The following is a 27,307-nucleotide window of genomic DNA, read 5'->3' as shown; positions in this document are numbered from 1 at the left end:
TACAGTAAAAAAACCCTGAAATGCCAGATGGTGAAATGAATAAAAGCAAATAAATTGAAATGTAACTTACCAGTGAAGTTCTGAACAAGGAGACTGCTTTTGTATTTATGATGAGTTTCATTTGGTTTAAGAAAGTATAAGTCTGGAGAAAACGTAATAGGAACCACTGCATTTTTGAAGTACTGCCTATACATATTGAACATATAAATCTCAACACCAAGGAACACTGTTAATAGCAAAAACCTGAAATAAGAAGAAAAAAGTACACTTAAAGCTGGTACAAATTAGTGTAAAGAATTGTGACTTTTACAGCAGAGGTAGACCGAATAGTCAGTATCCATAGTAAGTATGTATGTATGTATGTATGTATTTTATTTAACACAATCTGTATGCTTTTTAATTTATGTAAAACCTCTAAGTGACTTTGCATTGTTTTATTGGAAACACTAATCTGTCTTAAGTTTACTCAATAGAAAACACATATTCGAAATATCTTAAGGATGACAAGAATAACCAACCTCCAAGTGTGGCTTATCCACACTTACGCTCTCCCTGCTCTTTCTAGGCACAGGTCTGTGCTTGTGTCCGAGAGTTTTATTTTTTATTTTGTCCTGGAGCTTTCCCCATGAAAACCCATTATTTAGTGCTCAAGCAGAGCCAATATCAAGTTAGGTTTTCCACACATTGACGCTTGCTCCAATGGAGCTTTAGAGAGCAGGTTTGCGTGGGGAAGGAAAGCTCCACAGGATTAAAAAGAGAAACAGTGCTCAGACCTGCAGCTTTAAGGCACGGATCATGCCATGAAAGAGAGGAAAGGTAAATGTGGATAAGCCCCCAGTCTCAAGCAATAGCCATCCGTCCCTCTTGGAGCATGACATGAATGCAATCGCTTATTTTCCTTCCGTGGGCTCCTTCTCTTTGGATCGTTAAAACGTAAGACGGAAATGTTTCCTGAAGTTCACGTGTAAGCCTTAGGTAAGAGAACTTGCAGCCAAATGTGATGTTTGATGATACAATTTCTTTTCAAACGACTCTATCCTTGTGAATGCTTCATAATGTGCACAGATTGAAATTTACCACTTCCTCACTGGAACTTCTTTTCAAACATTTTTTTCCAGGATGTGGCAAGCTGCCCTCTTGAAGCGCATTAAGCGCATTAAGTATACGCACAGATATTGCCGGCAAAGGTGAGGTAGGGCAGAAATAATCTAATATAATAAGGCTGAATGAACACCCTAACCCTAACCCAACTATCTCCTGGCTTCTCCTTGGCACACTAGAACATTATAGGGATTAGGAGGCATGTATACACCTCCCTTGCGTTTCTCTAGCACGCACGCATGCATGCACGTACGTACGTACGTACGTACGTATGCAGGGCCGTCTCTAGGCCTGGGCTGGGTGGCGCAAGGGCACCTGGCCACCAGGGGCGCCAAACGGTGTCTGGGAGCAGCGTGCGGCCATTGAGCTTCCTCTCCTCTTCTTGCCTATGAAGCAGAATCAGCGAGACTCCTGCCTAGAGTGGCACCATGCGCCTGTTTCCACTCTAGGCAGGAGTCTCCCTGATTCTGCTTTCGGTGCGCCTCATGGTGGGCCACCCCTCAGGCGCCGGCGCTGCCACTGGCCGCCCACCCTGCTCTTTGCCTCCCGACCGCCCACCCGCCAGGGGCACGAGGAGGACGAGAGGCCAGGCGCTGCGCGGCATGCACCCCCCAGCAGAGGCCTCCACGCCGGAGGAGGAGGAAGCGGCGCCCCGGAGGACGACCAGGCAGCCCGGCCCGCCTGCTGTGATGCCTCCTTCTCCTTTTCTGCGTGCTGTGGGTCCGCCCAGAGGGAAACGTGGGGGTGGGGGGCGCAGCAGGGGGCCTTGCGCCAAGGCGTAAGATCAGCTTAAGACGGCCCTGTACGTATGTACGCTCTCTCTCCCCCCCTCTCTTTTCTGGATGCTAGCTATTTGAGTCCCAAATTTAATTTGCACCAAGAGATACCGCAAGGGAAAACTACACAGACCTTTCACTCTCCACAATGATGCAGCGTGCCGCTTACATGTGTGCAGCATAGGAAGCAGCGAACAGACTCAATAGCAATTCCTCCACACACACATGCTGTACTCACTATTTCCCTATCAGGTGCTGCAGCACAAGACGCCAATCTGAGATGCAGACTTCACTCTGGGCTGCGGTCTGTTTTAACCTTTTAACCTATTTCCGTTTCTGACTCTCATACATTTTGGACTAAGAAACAGAAAGCCAAGATACTTACACTTCTGTGAGTGATTTGATGTCACGTTTGAAATTAAGAAAATGAACTTTTGCCAGAGTAGAGACCTGTTTTTTCCAAAGAGACTTATTGCTTAGTACACACGATTGTGCCTCAGATAGCATTAGCAGACTTTGCTCTAACTCATCCATAGATTTTGCATCCATTTCATCTTCAGCTTGCTCCGAGTTAAATGCACTGAAATCTAAGGAGGATAACAGGTTAGGCAACTTAGAATTTATCCCCCGTCACCAAATCATTGCTCTGTAATGTACTACTACAAGAAGTACTGCCATTGATTCTCACCTGTGTGGTTAATTTCAGCTTCAACTTCCAGCTTGAGGAACACATCCTCCAAGGTAGTCATGGAAACGCCGTAAGAAATAACACCCAAATGGGAATGCATGTCTAGATCAGCAAACAGTGCTAGTAGAAGGAGAAGAAGAAGCAGGAATGGATGTGGTAATAGTAGCAACAGCAACAGCCGAGCTACTGCTTAGAAATAGAAATGTAGGAAGCTGTCTTATACCATTGATCAATCCCTACCTACAGCAGGGATTGGATGCATTGCTGCTGGATGGGATTGCTGACCGGTCAATCACCTGACATTACCATGATGTAATCAAACCATGCAGGCAAACAAACTGGGCTTTGCAAGTGCCTGCAAACAATTTCAGCAGGGAGTTGCATCTTTACCTTCCCTCAAATATGTTCAAGGAGACTTTGACTAAGCATTAGGAATAACTTTTTGGTGGCAAGAGCTGTTTGACAGTAGAATGGACTACCTCCGGAGGCGAGCGGGCTCTCCTTCATTGGAAGTTTTTTTAACAGAAGTTGGACGGCCATCTGCCAGGGATTCTTTAGCTATGACTCCTGCATTGTTGGGGGGTGTGGGGGTGTGAATTAGACACACACACACTCTACAATTCTATGACTGCACATCATATATGGCATGAGGGGTGGAACAGGCGAGTGTGGTTTAGAGAAAAATAGCCTGTCTCGAGCGCCAAATAAGGTATCTGGATGGGTGTATTATGTCTCTCTGCTGGTCTACGATGACAGTGGGTCTCCAGGGCTTCAGACACAAGTCTTTCCCAGACATACCCTGCTGGCGCCAGAGATTTCTGCATGCAAAGTTTATTTTCTCCCACTGAGCTTTATAGCTATTACACTTCTTGCAATCATGTTGCCTTATTTCTGTTTGCCGTTGAGTGCAACAACAAAAAAGCCTTTGGTGCCACTATTATTTAATGATTGCATATAGCTTAACAGTCCAAAGTCACACAAAACAAAAGGTGAATGTTTTCCTTCATTTATGAGACTGTCAAAGATGTGTCTGAAATTGAGGGGTTTTTATTGTTTTCTGGGAACTGTCTTGCTCCTGTATAATTTTTATTAAAAGCTTTCCAAGGAAGGAAACAAAAATACAAAAGAAAGCACACCAAACAACAGTTTGGGGTGTTTTGATCCCTTTCACAATAAATACCATCTCTTTTCCTTGCATAACAGCCCCAAAGTCTATGTTATTCCTCTTGAAGACCATTTCAATTGAGTTTTCCATGGATTTCATTATTTTCCTCATCTGCTCTCCCAATTTTCACTGGTGTTCAAAGGGGAGATGAGGTATACCTGAAAATTTGTCCATGTCGTTAAAAGGTAAGGCGTACACAAGCTGCTCTTCAGTCTGCTTTAACAAACTGGCTCCAGGGATATGCTGCTTGATCAAAAATGCTGTGCCTTCTGTGTTACAGTATCTGTCTATTTGCATACTAAGGAAAAACAAACACACACAATGTTTAATTATTATTTACAAGGTGGGACTATTTTATTCAGAATGCAATCCTGTACTCACTTACCTGGGAGTAAGTGGTATTAAATTTCATGGGAACTCTGAGAGGATAGACATAGAATTGTTCTGTCAAATGCTTTTTTATAACCTTGTGACAGTTGCTTTGTAGTGATAATTAAGAAAGAAAATAAGGCAGTATGAAGCAACTAGTGTTCATATTTACCAGGTTTACTCATTGCTATTATACTTCCAGTTTTTAAGTCAGTTGTAAAATTCAGGCAAAGTGGAAAATAATGAACACATTGAAATAGACTTTCAGACTACAGATACCTCAAGCGGTAGCCAATTCCCCATTTTGTTTTAAGGAACAGAGAGGAGCCAAGGCATTTCAGCATTCCTTGAGAAATCACAGCTTTCCGATCTAGAAGCAAGAGCAGAAGGTACCTTCAGTTATATCAGTTCATACGGCGATAAGCTGGCCATATTACCAAACTGGTATTAACACAAAGGCCCCCAAATTGCACTTGCCAGCAACAATGTCTGCTTCTTCCATGAAATGGGTACTGAACACAGTCACTCGAGTGGCTTTTCCATTTTTCAGGAGGTTCCAAACTGTTTGCCGTGAACATGGATCCATGCCAGCAGTTGGTTCATCCAAGAGTAATACCTAAATATTGGCCATGGAAAACAATGGACTAGATATTCATTTTGAAAGTAACAGTTATCCCTTATCAATAATATTGTTTATCACTATCAACACTTCTATCAGATATGTGAACAGTTTGATCAGATAAAGTCCCAAGAAAAAAGCTCAACAACTTTTGTGACTGGATTTTTACTTTTTGAAATATGGCAACCCTACTGTTTTCTTCAAGCACATTATCTCCTGTTATTGTAAGTTTTTATTTCACGCTCTCAGTCTGCCTGCCTGTAGTTTGGGAATATACTAAAAATAAAATAATTTCTAAAACACTCTGCTTCATGAAACACATTCTGTTCAGCTCCTGCAAACTGAGAAGTCTCATACACACACACACCCCTTATAATAATTACGGCAAAGCCACCCCTACCAAAAAGAAACACAGTTCAGAAGTACAAATCAAACAACATCAGAGATTCTGGCATTATTGGCTCCACATTCTCATTAACCTTTCCATTAGTAAAGAACTCCAAAAACTCTGGGGAGGAATTTGGATGAGAAATGTTGGAACCATTCCCAGAGCAATGTAGATGTAGTGACACAAGACATTCTTCAGTACTGTCACCACTTCTGATGGACTGTGAATGGCTCTTTAGCTCATTTCTTATGTTATTCAACACAGCCCTGTTGACGCGGGAAAAGATGATCAGAAGTCCTAACCCAACCGTGCCAGTATTGCCTTTCTTAAAACCTGGGCCATTGACCATGTCATGGGCTCCTTTCCCCTGTTCTGGGGCTTGCAACAATTATTACAAATGTTATAATTATGACACTGTATGCGAAGGAACTGCATCTGGCGTTATGTATAAAAGTGCCTAAGATGCTTTCACAAAGTAGTGGGAAGAGAACTGCAAACAACTGTGCTTGGAATTATCCTAGGAGGCTTCAAACACTCAGAAGGAAGGGATGTAATAGGCCTCCAGGCCTCGTGTTATGTAGGATTGCCTCAAATAAATATGCATCTTAAATATGACTTAAATACATATGCAGATGCTAAACTGGCTCTGATCAGCAACAATGAAAAAATGCAAACCAACGACCTCAATGTTGGTAACAGGAAGTTGAGGACCATATGGCAAATGAACAAAGCCATATTAGTACAGATGTAAAAAAATTAATAAATGCACGCAGGTAAATATAGGTCAGGCATCCCCAAACTGTGGCCCTCCAGATGTTTTGGCCTACAATTCCCATGATCCCTAGCTAAGAGGACCAGTGGTCAGGGATGATGGGAATTGTAGTCCAAAACATCTGGAGGGCCGAAGTTTGGGGATGCCTGATATAGGTGGTTAACTCTGATAAAACATCCCCATTACACAACAACAACAACACTCTTGACATACAGTTGGAAATACAGCTCCAGCACGGCAAGCATCTGGCTCACAGATCTTTTGCTAGACTGTCCCAGTGGCCCTGCCCACATTTCTGGCATGGTTGGTACTGAGAGATGGGCAAGCACGTTGTCAGAATTGAACAGGAAGAGACTACCTTGATCCATTTCAACTAGAGCTGGAATAGCTACCCAACAAACTAGGATTTGAAGACAGATACCCCTTAACCAATTTGCAGACTAGACCTGGGGTTCATACTGAAATCTGCACCCTTCTGGATTCCTTTAACTTTGTGAGATGCCACTATAAGACAGTCAGATGCTTCCATCTCTAGTTTCAACAATTACTAGAATGGGTGCACAAATTCAAATAATAAATATGCCATGTAACTGATTTTATATATCAACTACTTTAGCATACAAGCAGTGCAGAGAAACACATTTCTTGTATACAAATTACATATTATTACTGTATCAATCAACCATTTTGACCTTCTGGTGCTTACCTTTGGATCTCCAAGAACTGCAAATCCAACCGACAGTTTTCTTTTCTGTCCTCCACTTAGTTTTTTAGCTTGGTTATCTTTAATGGGGTGCATATCCAAATCGAGTAAAACTTTCTGGACCTTAAACCAAGGACAAGAAGTATTTCATGTTAAATGCCCAACCCTTAAGGCTCAAGATGGCTTACAGAAAATATGGTAGTGTAATGGAATATATTTATGAAAGCATAATGGAATATGGTCATTATCCTGCACTCACCTCTTGTATCATATCATTGGGAGGTATTCCTTTAACCGCAGCTATTATTGATAAATTCTCTTCCACGGTTAATACATCAAAATATATATCTGACTGCTGGCAGACTCCAATTACCTTTCTTATATCTAGCATTTCATCTATTTCTGAAACTCTACAGCCATAAATCGATGCAAATCCTAATGCATGAAAAACAAGAGCAGAAATGTTAACACTGTGTTGGCTATCAGCATAGAACATACTGTATATCTAGAGACAGCTAGCTCAAACCTGAGGCAGAACACCCCCAAAAGTCAAGGTGTCTAACATCACAACATGCAGAGTTGATTTTAAAATAAAAGCGATCAAAAACATTTTATGTACTACCACCAACACACAAATCAGAAAACATTAGAAACAGTACAGCTCATGGAACTGATTTGCAAAGCTGTAGAGAAAAGAATGCAAACCACTAAACAGTTGGAAGCAGAAAGTGCAAAGAAAACATAAGTGTCCAAATCTAGCATGCTACAATCATTTGCATGTTGGCTAGAGCTGCACTCTATATTTCATTGTAAAAGTTGGAGCAAGTTAATGAATGACTTGTTAATGAAGGCCATTTGTGCCTTCTTGTCAGCTAGCTACGCTCAATAAGAGTGATGCTGGATGCCCAAAAAGTAACCCCAGGAAAGCAGGATCACAGACCTGATCAGAGAGAGGGGGGACCTTTCGGAAGAGTGCTGAACTGTTCTCCTGCACACTGCTTGAAATGTGGAATTGCTAAGCTTTACTGGCTGAATTAACCATTACTATTGGTTTGCAGCTGTGGAGCCAACAGAAGCCTTGGTGTCAGCATCTGCTGTAGTTCTTTATTGCAACACACCTCAGTTGCTGCTGCACTGCAGCCTCTCTGCTGTGACCTTCTAGTTGGATTTCATTACAGCGGAACCTTGGAAGCCAAACACTTTTGAACTTGAATGCTTCGGCTCCCAAACGATTGAAAACCAGAATTCATTGTTCCAGTTTTCGAACAATGTTAGGAAGCCGAATGCCTGGTACCTTGGTTTTCGAACTGTTCCAGGAGTCGAACAGACTCCCGGAACGGATTAAATTCGAAAAACCAAAGTATGACTGCATTGCGATGCTATCAAATTCTGCATCTATGGGCTGAATCCCTTAACTGACCATGAGTAAGACCTAAGGGCACAAACTTCATTTGGCATAGATGGACCCTGAGAGACAGTGGAATGAACTAGACTAAAATATATTTTTGTATTGCTCCCTACATTGTTAATCTCTTGTTGATCCACTATTATCCAGGTTTCCTGGGTGGGGTCTTGAGTCAGAACCTACATTAAGCCCATCCCAAGGGTTACATATTTCAAAACAAAAACCACAAAATAGGCTTCCAGGGGATTTCTTCCATTAATGCTCTTTAAGACAAATGCAAAGAGATCAGAAGTAGGCACATATTTACCATCAGAAGGTGGGGACAATCCACAAAGAATGTTCATTAATGTTGTTTTTCCTGTTCCACTATGTCCAAGTAATGCTGTGATCTGACCCTCATAAATGTCAAAGGATAAACCTAATAAGAAATGAAAGAGGAAGGGGATTACCGGTGATTAATGGCATTATATAGTATTGCTACAAGCTTCAGGAAGTATTTCGCCACTGCTACATAGAGTACACTAGCAATTACTCTTAAAAAAAACAACACCCACCATTAACAGAACATTTAATATTTAATAAAGCCAAACACACAGTTGTGTACAGATTGAGTTTGTTTTGACTGATGTTTCCTTATCGAGATATTTACTGATTACAGATGAGTAGTCAGTAAAGAGAAACTCACCCACATACTATAACATTGCTCCCATTGGCCATGTTTGCATTGAGCCTTGGCCTCATGTGCTCCCCTTTCCTCCTCTGCTTTGGTCAAGAGCAGTTTGAGTTTGGAAGAAAGAAACCCAGTTTGTTCAACAGGAGTGCACAATCCTAAGATTTGGTGCAGCTTATTTCTCCTTGATCACACCATGCTAAACCATGGTTGAGTATGTGATTTAGGTAAAGCAAAAGGAAAATCTTCTGGACTCACCCTGCCAGGCACATGGAAGGAAAAGAAGGAAGTGTGCAAACCCAAGTCTTGCTGAAACTCATTTATGCTAGCTAGTGCATGTTGTGCTCAACCACGGTTCAGCATGACATGCAAATACAGTGGTACCTCATGTTGCGAATGGGATCCGTTCCGGCGGCCCGTTCGCAACATGAAAAGGCCGCAACATGAAGTGCTGTATCTGCACACGCACGTGACGCAATGCAACGCTTCTATGCATGTGCAAAGCGCGATTTAGTACGGGACTTCTGGTTCGGCGCGTCCGTAACCTGAAAAGACGCAACATGAAGCAGACGTATCATGAGGCATGACTGTAGTCACTGTCAGAAAACACCAAGCAGGCAACAGTTAAAGAACAAGTGCAGATAGTTGAAAACCTAAGAAGTCTTACTTTTCAGAGCCTCCACAGTTTCACCCTTTTTAATATATGATTTCTGGACATTATTGATTCTGAAAGAAGAAAAGATAAATTTATTTTCAAAAAGAAACACAGAACTTTGGTAAAATATACCAAGCAAGATAAAAATCAAAGAATATGCAGATATCACATTAGCTTGAATATTCCTGTTTTGGTTTACAATGCAAGGTGATCTTCATATTCAAAAGTAGTACAGTGCTCCTGGGAAACTATGCCATAACCCCTTCCGAGAAAGAAAGTACCTGAACATATAATTTGACTATGATTTCTTCCAGAGTTTGATCTCTCATGAAACATTTTGAGAAATGGATGCAATAAGGAGGAATCTGGACCATAGAATACAGTGAAAAAGTTGAAATGGAACATTTCTAAACCACAAATACCACTTTTTGCTATTTGGCTTCCTGTCAAACTAAGGAAAATATGGGTAAATGGCACCCAAGGTTAATTGGATTGAATATGCCTCACTTCTGATTGAAACTAAGCTGGTTCCTACACAAAGACCTACACAGTACTTTCAGTGCTTAGCAAAATGACCTTCCTTGCCTCAATTGCAAACTGACAAGTCAATATGCAACAGAGATTTGCACATGCATTGGCTCCCTTGTTGACTCTTATCAGCAGGCATCCCCAAACTGCGACCCTCCAGATGTTTTGGCCTACAACTCCCATGATCCTCCAGATGTTTTGACCTACAACTCCCATGATCCCTAGCTAACAGGATCAATGGTCAGGGATGATGGGAATTGTAGTCCAAAACATCTGGAGGGCCGAAGTTTGGGGATGCCTGCTTCTCAGGAAAGAAATACAGTGGTACCTTGTGTTACAAACACCTCGGGTTACAGACTCCACTAACCTGGAAGTAGTACCTCAGGTTAAGAACTTTACCTCAGGATGAGAACAGAAATCGCACGGCAGCGGGAGGCCCCATTAACTAAAGTGGTACCTCAGGTTAAGAACCATTTCAGGTTAAGAACAGACCTCCGTAACAAATTAAGTTCGTAACCAGAGGTACCACTTAATTAGTACATGCAACATGCAACATTTGCATCTTAAGCAATACATGGAGCTTCGGATCACTTGCACAGGTACTGGTCTGCGGTGTATGTTTTGATATAACCAAAACTGATTAACAGTGTCTTTTTTTCTTTGCCAATAATCAATGACAGAAGTATCACTTCACAGGACAATGACAAACTATATTTGCATATGAAAACTATCACATTGCTTCTCTTAACATTACCTTGAGTGTGCATAATAAAACTGACAAATTAATTATCACTGCATGCACATTTCACACAGCAGCCATGTTTGCTTCTACTGTTAAGCCAAGGACCCTAAGCTTAATAAACCAGGCATCCCCAAACTTCGGCCCTCCAGATGTTTTGGACTACAATTCCCATCATCCCTGACCACTGGTCCTCTTAGCTAGGGATCATGGCAGTTGTAGGCCAAAACATCTGGAGGGCCACAGTTTGGGGGTGTCTGTAATAAACCATAATGTGCATGCAGAGGATTACTCAACTCTTTCCTCCTCCTTTCACGTGACCTAGGAGTGTGGTTTGTTTATCACTAATGAACCAGAATTTGAAAGCCAACAAGCCTTGATTTAAGGCTGCCTAGCAAGCATTGCTTGTTAGGTAGAAATGAACAACACTCTTGCATTCAGATGTCAGGCTGAGCTGATTTGCTTGCAGCAAGTCAGTTCCGCTTCCAAGTGGGACCGGGTTGTGCTCAGGCCGCCAGGCACACACACCATAGCTGCCAAGTTTTCCCTTTTCTCGCGAGGAAGCCTATTCAGCATAAGGGAAAATCCCTTTAAAAAAGGGATAACTTGGCAGCTATGACACACACACCCTCCAGCGTGGTGCGGGATAGTGTCCCACGTCCCGCTGAGGGTGACCCGGCCATGCCATTTGCCAGGCGGCCCATAACGGCACTGTGAGGGCGTGGCCAGGGCCAATTTAAAGCGCGGCGCGACTCTGGCAGCTCCTCTTTCAGCCTCGCACTGCGGATCTCCCGCCCTCCCATCCTCTTTTAGGTAGGGTCACTGGCCTTGCTATGCACCAGTTGGTTGCCATTGAGGGGCCTGGTAGGACTTTTTTAACTTGGCAAATTGGCATCAGCCACTTGGTTTTCACCTACCTCGTGGCAATTGTCACAACCTTGTAAGGTTTGGCGGTTAGACATTGGAATATGTGGGGGAGGTGAGGTGCGGCCATCACCTGCCCTTCCATGCTTAAGGGTATTCCGTTAAAGGAATCCGGGGGTGTGGATCTTGTCTGAAGCTCGGGGAGGGGCTAGGGCCATGCCACAAACCCACCCCAGGGGGGCTCGAGTTGATCCGACTGGTGGTTTACCCTTCCAGACTTCCTGCAAGGTGGGCAGGAGTCAGATATAGTCTGTTGATGCCAATGCCTAAGCCAATACCCTCACATTCTGTAACCAATAAAGTTGTGGCCTAAATTTTGCCCATTTACATTAACCTAAATTCTGTGTCCTTGTGTCTTTATTCTCCTGGGGGTGGCTTGGGGGGGGTCTTGAAGCGCAATCTGAAGATGTGTGCATGCTGCTTTTACACAAAATTATTTATTAAACCAAGGTTCTTTATCATTTCATGCAAACACAGCCAGTTTCTTTCTAAGTGCAAAAATAATTAGTAACTGACAATAGGTTCAAGTTAAACTTCAGCATCATCCATCATACCTAATAGCTTCTCTTCCCTGGAATTCGGAAGACATAGGCTCAACAATCTCACCGAATTCTAAGCTTCCATTAATGCTGCTTTCATACAATTCCTTATAATTTCTTGTTCGCTTTACCCAAAATGAGGGCTTTAGGAAGAAGAAAAAGCTTCGCCGCAATCCATATTCCCCTGAGAAGGAAAAAAAAAGATGAGAAAGGATCTATAAACATATAGATTACACAGCACAATTACATGTTTGGACAGCTTTCTGTTTGTAGTTTGTTAATTTTTAGACTTGTGCAAACTATATCCCTTATTTTGTAACCCAGGAAATCTTCCAGTACTACAGACTGGCATGTAATTTTTAGCATAAATTACAAATACATCTCTGGTGCCACGGACAGACATACACACACATACACACACACACACACACTATGTGCAAGTTTAAATTCTGCTTTAATTTTATAAGGATGTGCTATTTATTTCTGGGCTCCAAATCTAAGGAGGTTTGGGATATAAAAGTTTTGCATTTAAAATGCCCACGATTAACCGGCATTTCTGAATCCTACAGGAGTATTAGAGCAGGCATCCTCATACTGCGGCCCTCTAGATGTTTTGGCCTACAACTCCCATGATCCCTAGCTAACAGGACTAGTGGTCGGGGAAGATGGGAATTGTAGTCCAAAACATCTGGAGGGCCAAAGTTTGGGGGTGCCTGTATTAGAGCAACAGCATAGAATAGTAAAAGGCACATTCAGACTTTCTGACCCCTAAGCTTTTCTTTATTTACCAAAATGCTTAGGCACCGTCAACTTCAATTTATGATGTGTAGATGTGTGAATTTTACCACGCTTAGGAATAGCGGACCATGTATGCAAATTATAGGCAAATTTCTTTAATTAACACAGAAGATACTAAAAGTGATTTTGTCAAATAAGAGTTCAGCCAGTGATAATAATAGTTGTACATTCAGATCAGGATGGTTTTATAAAGCACAGACAGATATGTGGGTGATTTACTATTTATTAGTAGACCAGAAACATATATACCAGAATTATTAAATATAACTAACACTTTTGGTAGTTTGGGGTATATGATTAACAGGTTCCAGTCTGCATTAATCCCAGTGGGTAATTGTAAATCACATACATTGTATATGAACTGGCAATTTCAATAGTACCCAGAGGTCATAACATATCCAGGCATTTTGGTTCTGGGACATATCTCCCAAATGATTAAAATGAATTTAAATAGGTTGAGAATGAAGATTTCTAGTATGGTCACAATTTCAGCATTTGGGGTAAGGATAATACACTTAAAATGAGTATTTTACCATGTATAATATGTGTCACAATACTTAATACGTAACCAACCCCTTGATGTTGTTCAGTTTTTTTGTATTTTTCTTTGATTCTAACATACCTGGAATCACTTGATCAAAATAAATCCCTAGGAGCAGGTAAAGCATACTATCAAGGGTCAACAGCGTATAAGAAATAATTAGTGGATAAGGGCCATGAGTTATATGTGAGAAAATAGCTCCTTCTTCATAATCTTCCAGATGCATCACCTGCAAACACATATAAAAATTGCAGCTACGTGACGGCATTAGTTTACTAAAATAGTAAGGTAAATAATGTAACACTATAAAAACCTTGATGATCATCATCACGTTGCCATCATAAGTAGGGGTGATGGGCAAAGTTCCTCATTTGGGCAGACAATTATGAGCTAAAGTGGAGAATATCCAAGCTATTTCCCCCCCTAGAGTCCTAAATTCATTCTTAACTGCTGATCCCATGTGAGTACTCAACCCACTATGCTTCATGGTTGGTAAGGCAGCAAAGATTGTTGAGCAGTGAGATGCCATTTTTCTCTCTCCTCCACCTTTACGGCAGAGAAAATGTTTGAGGTGCACAGGAAACTGCAGAGGTGGAGACTGTAAGGTGAACTCCCGCTATGTTAGCAAAAGTCTGCTGGTGATACACTGGAAACTACACATTTATGACATGAAGCTGCAAAATTTAACATAAAAAGTCTGCAACACACAATGTTCTTTGAACTTCTGACAAATGTGTTACTTATTACAGTTGATTTTTCTCATCGGTTAAAATGTCTACTTAATAACGGATTAGAAAACAAGAAACACATATATAAAAAGTTCAAAGCAAGTTCTAGGTTTGTTACACACTTTATTCCAAGATGAAAGATTTAAAGTATTATCACATCTCATATTAGAACCACAGGGATCGGTGCAAGCAACAGTAACAAACAAATACTTTACTAACCTGTACAACACCAATTAAAAATGGGCACTCACACAGTGGGCTTAGTGACCACACAAAATGTGGGATGCAAAGGGTTAAGTGCAGTCAAGTCACAACAATCCCTAGATAGTCCACTTGGAGGACTGAGGAGGAGGATATGACTAAGCGTAGTTTCCTCTTCCTTCACATGCAAATGAGTTGAGGAAGTGGCAGATAAATCCTGAAGGAAACAGCCATTTCCCCTCTCTTGGACCAGACCTCTTGGACTACACACATCTTAGTGAGTCTCTCCCTCAAGGCCTCCAGCCTAGAGAGAGAGATGAGATGGAGTCTCACTTCTTATAAGTGAACTTCACAATGTATATATTACCTTTTAACTAAGCAAGTCTACCTCTTGAGTGTGCTGTACCTCGAGATGCTTGTAAGTAAACATCTTTTATACTTTTAAGAGCATTGTGTTGTGTCTTTTCTTTTAAGAGGGAAAAAGGGGAAATACCAGGAAAATACACTTTATTTTAGTGGCTTAAATCAAGCCTGCGCAAACGTTCTTCTGCTGTGTATTTTGCAAAAGGGGAATGTTTTACTCTGCTAAAGTTTTGTGCTTGCTAGCGCAAGCGGGGATAGGATATATTAAACAATATCTCCTCATCCACATTCCTGAACATTCCCACATAGGGTTATTGCGGCCCAGAGTTGCGTATTTTGTGTATTTTTGAAGGATTGATTTGGATTGTGATTTTGAACTCTGTAGGATTTTTCCAGTTAGGATTTCCTGGTTGAGCACATGGTCTCTTTGTTCTGCAGTGTGCTTGGGGGATTAACTACCCCTCCCCTCCCTCAGAGTTTACAGCACTGAGAAAGCTCAGAGGTAGTGAAGATATTTTTGAGATTTTGAATTTGATTTTTGAAAGATTTTTGAATTTTGGAAATTTTTGAAGTTTTAAGATGGCAAGCTCCAGTTTTGATAGTGAGGCAAGACCAAGTTTTATGCTGCTGGATGACAATAATTTTGTGCAGTGGAAGCAGCGCGTTTTAGTTTATCTTGCTGCTAGGCGTGTTCTGCAGGCCATTAAGGAAGAAAAGCCTACAGGAACCGATGCAGAAGCTTTAGCTAAGATAGAAGCTTGGAGTATTAAAAATGATGAAGCCAAGCACATAATTTTGAGCAGTTTGAGGAATGAGCATCTATCAATGATAAATTTTGAAGATGATGCATCTAAGATCCTAGAGGACATTGAACGCATTTATGCACAATCTACAGAGAGTTCCTATAGATACTTGTTGGATAAGTTACTCAAGTTGAAGATGAATTCTAGAGAAGAGTTTACAGAGCATTTTAAGAATTTTTCTGAGATTGTTCAAAGAATTGCCCTTACTCCCAGAGCCTTTGATGATGTGACTAAAGTAACGTTTATGCTTGCATCATTGGGACCTACGTTTGCTCCATTTAAAAGTATAATGGATCACACAAAGGATTTAACTTTTAATGAGCTTATCAACCATTTAAGAGAGGAATGCAGAGATAGCCTTGATTCTCAAGAAAGGAATCCAAGGAGGAAGGATAGCAGCTATGCATCCAAGCATTTTGGAAAGTCCAGACAGACATCTAGAGAAATAATTTGTTTTAAATGCAATGGGAAAAACCACATAGCAAGGAACTGCAAGAGTCAAAATGGGGATAAAGTTGAATCCCACCCCTCAAAACCACAAGGTGTTAAGAAGGGGAGTCATGAGCAAACCATGTTGATGCAGGAGAGGAGTTTAGCTGTCCAGGATTGTGAAAATAAGCGCAATAAGTGGATTCTTGACAGTGGAGCGAGTTCTCATTTCTGTTATGAAAAGGAGTATTTTAATGAGATTAATGGGGATGAAACCTCTGAAATTGAGATTGCTGATGGCAACATTGTAAAGGCAATTGGTTCAGGAACTGTGAATTTGAAATTCAACGTAGATCATGAAACAATTAATACTAAGATAACTGAAGTTAAGTTTGCACCAAAGCTTAATTGCAACTTACTCAGCGTGTCCAGTTTGGACAGGAAAGGTTTTAAAATTACATTTGAAAAAGGACAATGTATTGTGACTAAGCATGATGAAGTTTATGTTCAAGGCACACTAAAGGATGGTGTATATGAGCTTAATGTTTCAGAGAACCAGCAGAACCAGTCTGCAAAGGTGGCGCAACCAAGTCAAAAGGACGAAGGAAGTCTGGAACTCTGGCACAAGAGACTTGGACACAGAGACACCAACGTTATTCTGGAACTACAGAAAGGTGATCTTGTGAGAGGTCTGCAGGTAAAGCAAAGCAACACAAATACACCAACATCAAAATGTATAACTTGTGTTAGTGAGAAAGCAACTAAACCTTCTTTCCCACGTTGTGCAGAGAAGAGAAGCACTAAAGTATTGGACATTGTCCATACAGATCTATGTGGACCAATGAATGTGTCTTCTCTAGGAGGTAATAAATATATTTTGATATTTTTGGACGATTTCTCGAGATTCTGCGTAGCCTACTTTATCAAGGAGAAGAGTGAGACAGTGGAATTGTTCAGGGACTATCTTAACATGGTCAAGAACAAGTTCCAGCGAGCCCCTTCCATTTTAATGTCCGATAATGGTGGGGAATTTTGTTCACATGAGATGCAGGCCGACATGGCTAGAGAAGGCATATCACACGTGACCACAGTTGCCTACACACCCCAACAAAACTCAATTGCAGAGAGGAAATTTAGATCCATTTTGGAAATGACAAGGTGCATGCTAAAGGAAGCTAACTTGTCACACAGGCTGTGGGGTGAAGCGGCTCGTTGCTCAGTCTATCTTCAGAACAGACTGCCCACAAAAGGCGCAGAGCGCACACCATTTGAACTTTGGCATGGAAAAGCCCCAAATTTGTCACATATACGTGTATTTGGAAGTTTGTGCTACTATCATGTGCCCAAGGAGCACAGACACAAACTTGATTCCAGAGCGAAGGCAGGGATCCTAGTTGGGTACGCTTCTGGAGGAAAAGGATATAGAGTCTTGGATCCGCAAACTGGCAAGACAAGTTCGCAGCATGTAATTTACTTCGATGAGCAAGGCAAAGTTGATACAAAGGACACTGCCATTGATTGTTCCAAGGAGCCACAGGATGAGGAATTTGTGATTTTTCCTTTTGAACCAATACAAAGTACTAATCCAACTTCTAGTGTCGTAGCACCCCCTATAGGTGACACCCGAGAAGACGTGGAGGTCCAGGCCCCTGGCAGCACCAGAGACGAAGATGATGACGAGCAGCTGTATGGGGATATGCCACTGCTGGAGGAGGATGAGGAAGCTGATGCGGTCGAAAGACCAGAGGTCAGACGCTCATCCAGAACCAACAGAGGTGTTCCACCATTACGGCTGTCCTACCTTACAAGGTCGGCGTCTCCACAGGAACCTTCCAAATGGGAAGAGATAGAGAGGATGCCACCAGATGAAGCCAGTCTCTGGAGGAAAGCTGCTCAGGAGGAGATAGATGCACTTCATCGGAACAGGACCTGGACACTCACAGAACTACCTCCTGGTAAGGAAGCAATTGGAAGTAAATGGGTGTTCAAGGTTAAAAAGGGTTCAGAAGGGGAGGTGCAACGCTACAAAGCTAGGCTTGTGGCACAAGGTTTTTCCCAGAAGTATGGAGAGGATTACGATCAAGTGTTTGCACCGACAGTTCGATACAGCAGTGTCAGACTACTTTTAAGTATTGCAGCATCTAAGCAAATGTCAGTTTACCATATTGACATTGCGACAGCCTTTCTTCACGGCGAAATTTCTGAGCAGATTTATATGAAGCAGCCCAAAGGTTTCATTAAACCAAATGAGGCACATCTAGTGTGCAAGCTGCAGAAAGGACTTTATGGTTTGAAGCAAGCAGCGAGGGCTTGGAACCAGAAACTCCATGAGATGCTGGTGCAGCTTGGGTACAAGCAAGGGACTGCTGATAAGTGCTTGTACACCAAACAAAGGAATGGACAGTTTTCGTACATTTTAGCCTTTGTTGACGACCTTTTAATTTCTACGTCAAATGAGAAAGACTATAAAGACATAGTCAAACACCTCAACAGGGAAGTAGAGGTCAAGGAACTTGGAAAAGTGAAATACTACTTGGGAATTCAAGTTGAGAGAGAAGAGGATGGATCGTTCTTACTCAGCCAAAGGCAAAAGATAACTGAACTGATTGAAAGCATGCAGATGCAGGACGCACACCCAGTTGCGACACCGATGGCCACAGACTTCTTGAAGAATCAACAAGGTTCGAAGTTGCTGCCAAACAACACGCAATACAGGTCAGCGATTGGCAAACTTTTGTATTTGGTTACCACATGCAGACCTGACCTGGCAAGTGCAGTGGGGATCCTAAGTAGGAAAGTAAGTTGTCCCACTGAGCATGATTGGGCTGGAGTTAAGAGGGTTGTTCGTTATCTAAAGGGAACCATGGACTGTAAATTAAAACTGCCAGCTGTCAGAGACCCTAAACTGCTTGGGTACACTGATGCGGATTGGGCTGGGGACAATAAGGATTATAAATCCACAAGTGGCTATGTTTTTATGTATGGGGACGGAGCTATTGCATGGGGCAGCTATAAACAGAAATGTGTAGCTTTATCGTCCACAGAATCTGAGTACATTGCGGCTTCGGAAGCTTGCAGAGAGATCCCCTGGCTGGATCAGCTCCTGAAGGACTTTGGCGTGCCAAGAACGGGACCTGTCAGCTTGATGGAGGACAATCAGAGCAGTATGAAGCTGACACAAAGTGAAAAGTTCCTTGCACGCACCAAACACATTGGGGTCAGGTACCACTACATACGCCAGGTGATCGAGGATGGACTTGTTGAAATGTGTTACTGCAACACTGACCAGATGACTGCAGATGTCCTAACAAAGCCCCTGCCAAGAGAGAAGTTCCAGGATCTTCGTGGCAAGCTGGGACTCTTGGGTGGTTGATTAAAGTTATTTATGTATGTTTTTGTGTATGTTGTGAATTGCCTGAGAAGGGGTTTGTGGGATGCAAAGGGTTAAGTGCAGTCAAGTCACAACAATCCCTAGATAGTCCACTTGGAGGACTGAGGAGGAGGATATGACTAAGCGTAGTTTCCTCTTCCTTCACATGCAAATGAGTTGAGGAAGTGGCAGATAAATCCTGAAGGAAACAGCCATTTCCCCTCTCTTGGACCAGACCTCTTGGACTACACACATCTTAGTGAGTCTCTCCCTCAAGGCCTCCAGCCTAGAGAGAGAGATGAGATGGAGTCTCACTTCTTATAAGTGAACTTCACAATGTATATATTACCTTTTAACTAAGCAAGTCTACCTCTTGAGTGTGCTGTACCTCGAGATGCTTGTAAGTAAACATCTTTTATACTTTTAAGAGCATTGTGTTGTGTCTTTTCTTTTAAGAGGGAAAAAGGGGAAATACCAGGAAAATACACTTTATTTTAGTGGCTTAAATCAAGCCTGCGCAAACGTTCTTCTGCTGTGTATTTTGCAAAAGGGGAATGTTTTACTCTGCTAAAGTTTTGTGCTTGCTAGCGCAAGCGGGGATAGGATATATTAAACAATATCTCCTCATCCACATTCCTGAACATTCCCACACAAAAGACTTTGGAAAATCTTCCAACAGGGCAATACTCAGACCCACAGCACCAAAAGCCACCGTTGTGAAAAACTGAGCTGAACCAGCATAATTCACTTTTTTGAAAAGAGAGGTTAGCAAAAACGCAAAGGAAATCTAAACAGAAATAGAAAGTGTATTTTCAGTGCACAATAGGGCTTGATTAAAATGGCTAGAATCTCTATTTTTGTATGTGACAATCATAATTATTGTATCAGTATTTACTAAAGACAATATAATATGCTAATGAAAGACATCGGCTGGCTAACAGGCTGAGGATTTTCTTCCTAAGAGTACTATCTCCTTTGGCAAACTGCAACATCAAAACTTACCAAATTGGTTATGAAATCAGAGTGGGAAATCTAACATAACAAGGAGCACATTAACAAAATATAATGTGATTTTTAAGGAATGATCCTTTTGCAATAAAAACCTTTTCAAAAATGACCTTTCAATTAAGATTTAAGGTTCAGAAAGACAGTGAATGGCCAAGATGCAATTCAAATCACAGTGCAGCTCATACATTTAATTAGGTTTTCAAAGTTAAGCGGTTATTTATTTTGCTTTGATTCCATGAAAGGATGGGCTGCGGAAGCTGCTGCTCATGGAAGTGGGATGGGAGGGAACTTTCCCAATTCTCTCTTCCCACGACAGCCTTCTGAGTCACCTGCCATGCCCGTCCATGAATGAGATGTCCCATGAGCAGAACTCTACATTTATATTCCATTTTCCGGCCAAGTTTGGTTCCCAAATAAGTTTAAAATTAAAATCCATTATAAATAATATGTTATTATTCCTGGGGGTTGGGGGGGGAGTTATTGTTCTCAACCCAAGCAGCATCTTCTCAAGGGACAGAAGGAATTGCAGATAGATTCAGGGACTGGCTGGTGGTAAAGATACCAGCCCACAGAAGCGGTCTTTGCACTAAATTTCACATTATAGCAGTAAAATATGCAGACTATATAAACCTTTCATGTAAACAATGGGCAGCATGTGCAGAACAGAGAACAAGATCAGAATTTGACTTTAAAGGCCCTTGAATATACAGTCCATTTATATATGCTATATTCATGAATTCAGAATAAGTGCAAAATCAGTACCCACAGACCACCTTCTCTTCTTGCTATAAATAGATGTTTCCATATATTAAATGTTAGGAGCCAGAAGCCTTAGGCCAAACTAAACATAGGTATGCTTGAGAAATCTGATCTTTACGAATTCCAATATGAATTGACCTAATCCAAAACTCCTCGGCTAAAGTGTGGAACAGAACATTGCTATTTTAATCACTTCTCTGAATGTTGCAACACAGCGCTTATCTCAAAAAAGTTTTAACATTTTGAGATAAAATACATTCAAGAACACTTATTTATATGCAAATTGTTGTGCAAACATTTTTAAAGGAAGTAAATTGGTATAGAAATGGGACAGAATGGGCCTATAAGTGAATACATGCAAAAGACACATGGACTGAAATAGGAATGGACAAATTGGTCTAAATAACCGAGATGGGGCAATCATAAGGGTCTTAGGCACATTCACATGTCATGGTGGGAAAGAGGACTACATGAAAAGAAATACAGTTTGTTCTTCCCAACTCCCACCAGCACCACATTCCATTGCTTCAAGCAACTCTACCCAGCTCAATTCTTCTACTCAATTGTCCCAGTATCAAAGCTGAGCTAGAAGAAGACTGCTTAATGCAGTGTTTCCCAACCTTGGGCCTCCAGCTGTTTTCGGACTACAATTCCCATCATTCCTGACCACTGGTCTTGCTAGCTAGGGATGATGGGAGTTGTAGTCCAAAAACAGCTGGAGGCCCAAGGTTGGGAAACGCTGGCTTAATGAAACAAAGCACAGTGAAGGTGATGGCGAGTTTCACTCATCTCCCTGAGTGTGCCTTTTCACATAAAAGATATACTGCCCCTCCAACTGCACTTGGCATCTGAACAAAAATGGCAGACACATAGATGGGTGGCAAACCTGTCACATCCTGTTTGGCCCCGAGAAACGCAGACAAATCAGAAACAACTTGCTTTATGTAGGGCCACCCTTGTGCAGAATGCTGTGGATAGACTGGCGAGAGGAACAGACTACTGCCCCCCACACACCCATGTTAATAGACCTGCCCTGACTTCCCATCTGCTTCCCATCACAAAACCACTGGTGTGCTTTTGAACTGCTAGGTTGGCAGAAGCTGGGACAGAGCAATGGGAGCTCACCCCGTTGGGCGGATTCGAACCGCTGACCTTCCAATCGGGAAGCCCAAGAGGCTCAGTGGTTTAGACCACAGCACAATGACTGTGCTGGCATAACAGTATGCCTACAGAATGTGCTACAGAAGGAGTGGAATCCTGTTCTGACTAAAATGTTAATCCTGGTTGTGGTGTAACATTACAATAAAAGAGGTTGCATTAGTTCAGAGACTCCTACTGCAGTAAATGGACATCTCAACATTACTGCCTTCTGCACTACACAAGGAGAGGAATTCAACAAATTTTGCAGGCAATCATGACACACCAACAGCAGTATATAAGACTCAGACAGGGACAACACAGTTCAGAAAACTAGGTAAGTGACAGTACTCTGTGCGTGTGTCTAGAGAACTTAAATCACAGAAGAACTCTGGAAACTATGATGAAAAAACACTTTGTTATTAGCCCTATATGTTTAGTGTTTGTGTAAAGTTAAAAAGGATACAATCATGTGTATCTTTTCAGAATTCTTGCAAGTACCCCGTCTCTCAGGATCCCAGATAATGCACAATAACTTCCATTGCTACCATTTAACAAACAGATAAACGGAAGCCCGGCTGGGGGGGGGGGGGAGGAGGCAGGAATCCATGCCTGAAACATTACTTCTCCAGATCTCTATTTTTGTCCAATCCTCACCCGCTGCTACAATATGGACAGTGTAAACTCTCCATAATCTTTTCTCCTTCAAAAGCAACCAATATTGTCTCCAACTCAGGGTACGTACACACTGTGCAGGAAGAGGGGTAAAAGGGGACCCCTGACCATTAGGTGCAGTCGTGATTGACTCTGGCGTTGCGGCACTCATCTCGCATTATTGGTACAGCTTCCAGGTCATGTGGCCAGCATGACAAAGCCGCTTCTGGCGAACCAGAGCAGCGCACGGAAACACTGTAGCGGTACCTATTTATCTACTTGCACTTTGAGGTGCTTTCGAACTGCTAGGTTGGCAGGAGCTGCGACCAAGCAATGGGAGCTCACCCCGTCGCGGGGATTCGAACCGCCGACCTTCTGATCAGCAAGCCCTAGGCTCTGTGGTTTAACCCACAGCGCCACCCACATCCCTGCAGGAGGAGGGGATGTTTGCCATTAAGGTGGGACCTCGACGCATACCAGCAGAAGCAATGAGAAACACAGCTACCTTTGAGACTGAGATGTGGAGCACTCGACTCCAATGATGCCTAGTATAGGCCCTCTTCCTTGCCAGGTCAGATGGAGCAAAGAAGGCGGCACACAGCACTGAAGGCAAAAATAGACAGGATGGGATAAAGGGGGCTGAGCAAAAGTGACAAACCATTGGCTCTATGGGTTCCACAAGGTCCATGCATCACCTTTTTCAATTGGCTGTCACTTTGCTTTGCCTCAGGTATGCCGTCTTCCAGTCTTTTTAGCAAGACCCACGTGAGACCTCATGCATACTAAATTTGCACTGGGTTCTTTAAGAATTCCCTTAGTCCTGGTTTATATAGTTGGGTCCTGCTATCTCCCGCTACATACTGCATAGCTCATTTCTGCTGCGTTAAAAAGGAGGTCCAGGAGGAGCCTGTTGAGGTCCTTGCTCTTCCTTATGTGTATGTTCCTGTCCTTTCCGAATAGCTTGCTCATCCCAAAACCTGTATCTTTTGGGGAGCATTATTGTCCAATTCAGCTTAAACCTCCTTGGGAATCCATGGGTCTTCCATGCATGGATAATGTTGGTGCTGTGATCAGAGTAGCTTGAATGACTTTGTGCACTTGTCTGTCAAAAGATGCTTGTTTGCAGACTGCCTGTGTAGCACTATTAGGGGGATGTTTAACCCTTCTCAATAAGAAGCAATCCCTGAAAGGTTTCACTATACATACCAGCTATTATGCTCCTGCTCACTATACCAGGGGTCAGCAAACTTTTTCAGCAGGGGGCCGGTCCACTGTCCCTCAGACCTTGTGGGGGGCCGGACTATATTTTTTTTGGGGGGGATGAACAAATTCCTAAGCCCCACAAATAACCCAGAGATGCATTTTAAATAAAAGGACACATTCTACTCATCTAAAAACATCAGGCAGGCCCCACAAATAACCCAGAGATACATTTTAAATAAAAGGACACATTCTACTCATGTAAAACATGCCGATTCCCAGACCGTCCGCGGGCCGGATTTAGAAGGTGATTGGGCCGCATCCGGCCCCCGGGCCTTAGTTTGGGGACCCATGCACTATACCATAGTGCTCTATACTGGGCAGAGTGTTGTGGTGCCTTTGGGGCTGCTGGGTTATATTTTATATGTGTTCTAGCTAGGGTGACCTGATGGGCTTCTTCTGCCCTCACTCTTGTTGACCAGATCCTACCATGGATGGCTAATATGGGGAAGCTATCAGCATTCAGTGTTGCGATTGGTGGGGTGGCAGAATTGCCATGGAGGCTGTAGTTGTGTCTGTTCGACCTGCTACATTTTATCTGGGTAAAAGTAACATTATTCTGGTTGAAGTCCATAGCATCTTGCCTATGGGGTTATCCCTATCCCTAAATTAGCGAGTACCTGTGAAACACCATCATAGGATACCTCTATAAGTATGTCAACAGGAAGGACAATCCTAAAACACGTAGCTTCGGCATATTGGCAATGAGCAAGCACACATACATACACACTTACGGAGGATAATCCATATAGGAAAAAAAGAAGAAATATCACAAAGCTGCTACTTTGGGGAAAGAGCGAAGAAAATGTTGCAATAACCGACATGAGAAGGGACATGACAAGAATCAGACTGGTGTAGAGCAAGACCCAAGAAAGCCTAGAAAAAGGGAAAACACAGTGAAGGCTCATGAATTCAAAGTTATCTATACGAACTACTAAGTTGACGCTAAATATTACAGTCAATACTATTAAAAAGGTGATAACTCTCAAAACGGACCCTTGCCTGAAATTAATGAAGCAAAGAATCGCAGTAAGCATGACAAGATGAATTATTTCATATTCATCTAAAATATTTGCAATGTACATAGTAAGCCACAAACCAAGAAAAGTAATTTTTTGCTGGGTGGGGAAGAAAATAACTAGTTAATGTTAGGCTTATAGCTTATGTGGGCATTTCCACTGAAATGTATTGTCTGCTGCCAGTGAAAGGCTTCTCTGGGAAGGAATCATCTGGACATACACTGGGGTACAAGTGATACATATGACTTGAGGGCAAAATGATGGAGGTCCTCCCATCTTGTGATGTCTGCCGGAGATTAAGAGTTGGCAGGGCCAAAAATGAAGAGTGAACAGGACTTGTCCCTGCAGACCTCACAAGCTGGGAGGAGGTCCATCATTATGCCAGCTTTGAATTGGCTCAGAAAAGTGATCCAAGGGTTTTGGAAGGGCTTCGATAGGGCCAACTCACCTATGAGGCAAAGTGAGGTGACTGCCTCGGGTGGTAGGATCCACAAGGGCAGCAGATCTGGCCTCCAAGGAATGCATTGCCCATTGCTACTGCTGCTGCCCTGGTGGCAGTGATGGCTGCAATGTGCTCCTTAGAGGCTGAATCTGTTGCCTCCTTGGCAGCCCCTCCCATGTTGCCTCCTTGGCAGCTTCTTGGCAATTCAAAGTTGGCCCCTTTGACCCCCAATTTAACCATCGAGCAAGATTGATTTTATTCCCTTCCCCCTTGTTCCTGATGTAGATTTCCATTCCTCTCTTTTTCTTTGGTGAGGGAGAGCCATTTTGTGGTTCGCCTCAGGTGCCAAAATGTCTTGGGCCAGCCCTGGATCATTTCCAATTTAATCCAAGGTGATCTTGGGAGCTCTAGTTGCATGTAGTTCTATTTCCATTCCTAATGTACCATGCACTTCACACAATGATGTCACCTAGCAAAATGGATGTTGTCTATTTTAATAAATCACTCAAACTTTTCACGGCAGCAGGGAATGAATAAAACAGTTTGTATAATTGACATTGTATCTAACTTGTCTCAAAACCTTGGGCAAAAAGACTCTTTGACATTTTGACAACAAGTGAATGCACAATATTGGTGCGTGACACCCCTCAGAGTGGTGGTCATTCCACAAGTGTTTTATTATAAGAGCAATATTTTATAATAGCTATCTTTTAATCATGTGGTAATCTCAAACTGCAGAAAGAAGGGTTTTCATAAACTTGGCTACAAGAAAAATGAATGGGAATGAAATAAAATTGAACAGAAAATTAGAAAAGAGAAATGAAATTGATTTGACTATGGAGAAGAGAAATAAACTAAGAGGATGCAAGTGGAGACCAACTGAAATGGAGAGTAGGGTTCAAATGAAGGCTTAAAAGTGTGCAGTTGAATGACAGGTAATATAGACAAGATCACTGAAAGTAACAGCACAGAATACCTGTAGATTGCAGAATGAACATATCTGCTCAGAAGACAGTCTCAATAGCTTACACATGATATCTGGAAAAATACTTTGGGCCCTACACTCTTATTAATATCTGTATAAGTAGCCTACACATGTAAATTCTGTAATGGGAATTGTAATGCAAATATATGCTGTGTTGCAACAACAAATATTAACTGAAAGGTGTTTGACCTTTTGCTCAAAGCTGACCTCTGTCTTCTACTCACTGGACATATTGACTTTCCCCCTTTAGATCTGCATTCTGTTCACAAGAATAGCCAACCAAATGTTCCACACAGCTTATAAGACAGGCATGAGGGCAACATCAACCCCGTTGTCCCTTAACATCCAATTACTTAGGGAGAGATGAGAACACAGTTTTTATTTTATGTGTGACTGTATGAGCTCTTCTGGGTGCATGACAAAGACAGAGAGGCGGCTTTGTATGTTGCCATTTCTCAGGCTTTGGCATTGTGTTCCCATATCTAAAATGGGGAAAGCATTTCCTCAAAGTCTTCCACATGCCCATTTCTTTGATCATATAATGCATATCACATGCAGCTTGGCTCACTGTCTTAAGGTTAAGGTAAGCACACAAGTGGGACCACTTAAATTAACCAAAGATGTTCACATAGAAAAACTGTCACAAAAACACCATGATGATGAGCTTTGATCCTAAAACAAACAAACAAAAATTCATAGAAGAAAACAACACTGTGCCTTCCGTACTCCTGTAACCTTTCCAGAGGGGTTGGGGGCTGTAGGGTGTTAA

The 27,307-nt window shown here is 42.2% G+C and overlaps 1 protein-coding gene across 5 annotated transcripts in view; it reads right to left on the bottom strand.

Moving 5' to 3' along the window:
- The window catches only part of LOC118079651 (cholesterol transporter ABCA5), a 57,923-nt gene that overhangs the window by 18,877 nt on the left and 11,739 nt on the right, over nucleotides 1–27,307 (bottom strand). For all 5 annotated transcript variants that reach the window (XM_060271963.1, XM_060271964.1, XM_060271961.1 and 2 more), the window contains 15 exons: nucleotides 24,827–24,968; nucleotides 19,932–20,061; nucleotides 14,328–14,386; nucleotides 13,462–13,609; nucleotides 12,057–12,225; nucleotides 9,324–9,382; nucleotides 8,294–8,404; nucleotides 6,841–7,016; nucleotides 6,585–6,704; nucleotides 4,577–4,715; nucleotides 4,379–4,469; nucleotides 3,889–4,028; nucleotides 2,566–2,685; nucleotides 2,263–2,464; nucleotides 71–243 (listed from right to left, as the gene is read on the bottom strand). In XM_060271963.1, the coding sequence (XP_060127946.1) occupies nucleotides 71–243; nucleotides 2,263–2,464; nucleotides 2,566–2,685; nucleotides 3,889–4,028; nucleotides 4,379–4,469; nucleotides 4,577–4,715; nucleotides 6,585–6,704; nucleotides 6,841–7,016; nucleotides 8,294–8,404; nucleotides 9,324–9,382; nucleotides 12,057–12,225; nucleotides 13,462–13,609; nucleotides 14,328–14,386; nucleotides 19,932–20,061; nucleotides 24,827–24,968 (1,979 nt within the window). The remainder of the gene's footprint in view (nucleotides 1–70; nucleotides 244–2,262; nucleotides 2,465–2,565; nucleotides 2,686–3,888; nucleotides 4,029–4,378; nucleotides 4,470–4,576; nucleotides 4,716–6,584; nucleotides 6,705–6,840; nucleotides 7,017–8,293; nucleotides 8,405–9,323; nucleotides 9,383–12,056; nucleotides 12,226–13,461; nucleotides 13,610–14,327; nucleotides 14,387–19,931; nucleotides 20,062–24,826; nucleotides 24,969–27,307) is intronic.

Source organism: Zootoca vivipara, chromosome 2, assembly GCF_963506605.1.
Source record: "Zootoca vivipara chromosome 2, rZooViv1.1, whole genome shotgun sequence".
Classification (NCBI taxonomy): Eukaryota; Metazoa; Chordata; class Lepidosauria; order Squamata; family Lacertidae; genus Zootoca; species Zootoca vivipara.
The sequence above is the reverse complement of the archived record's forward strand: the minus strand, read 5'-3'. Positions and strand labels throughout refer to the sequence as shown.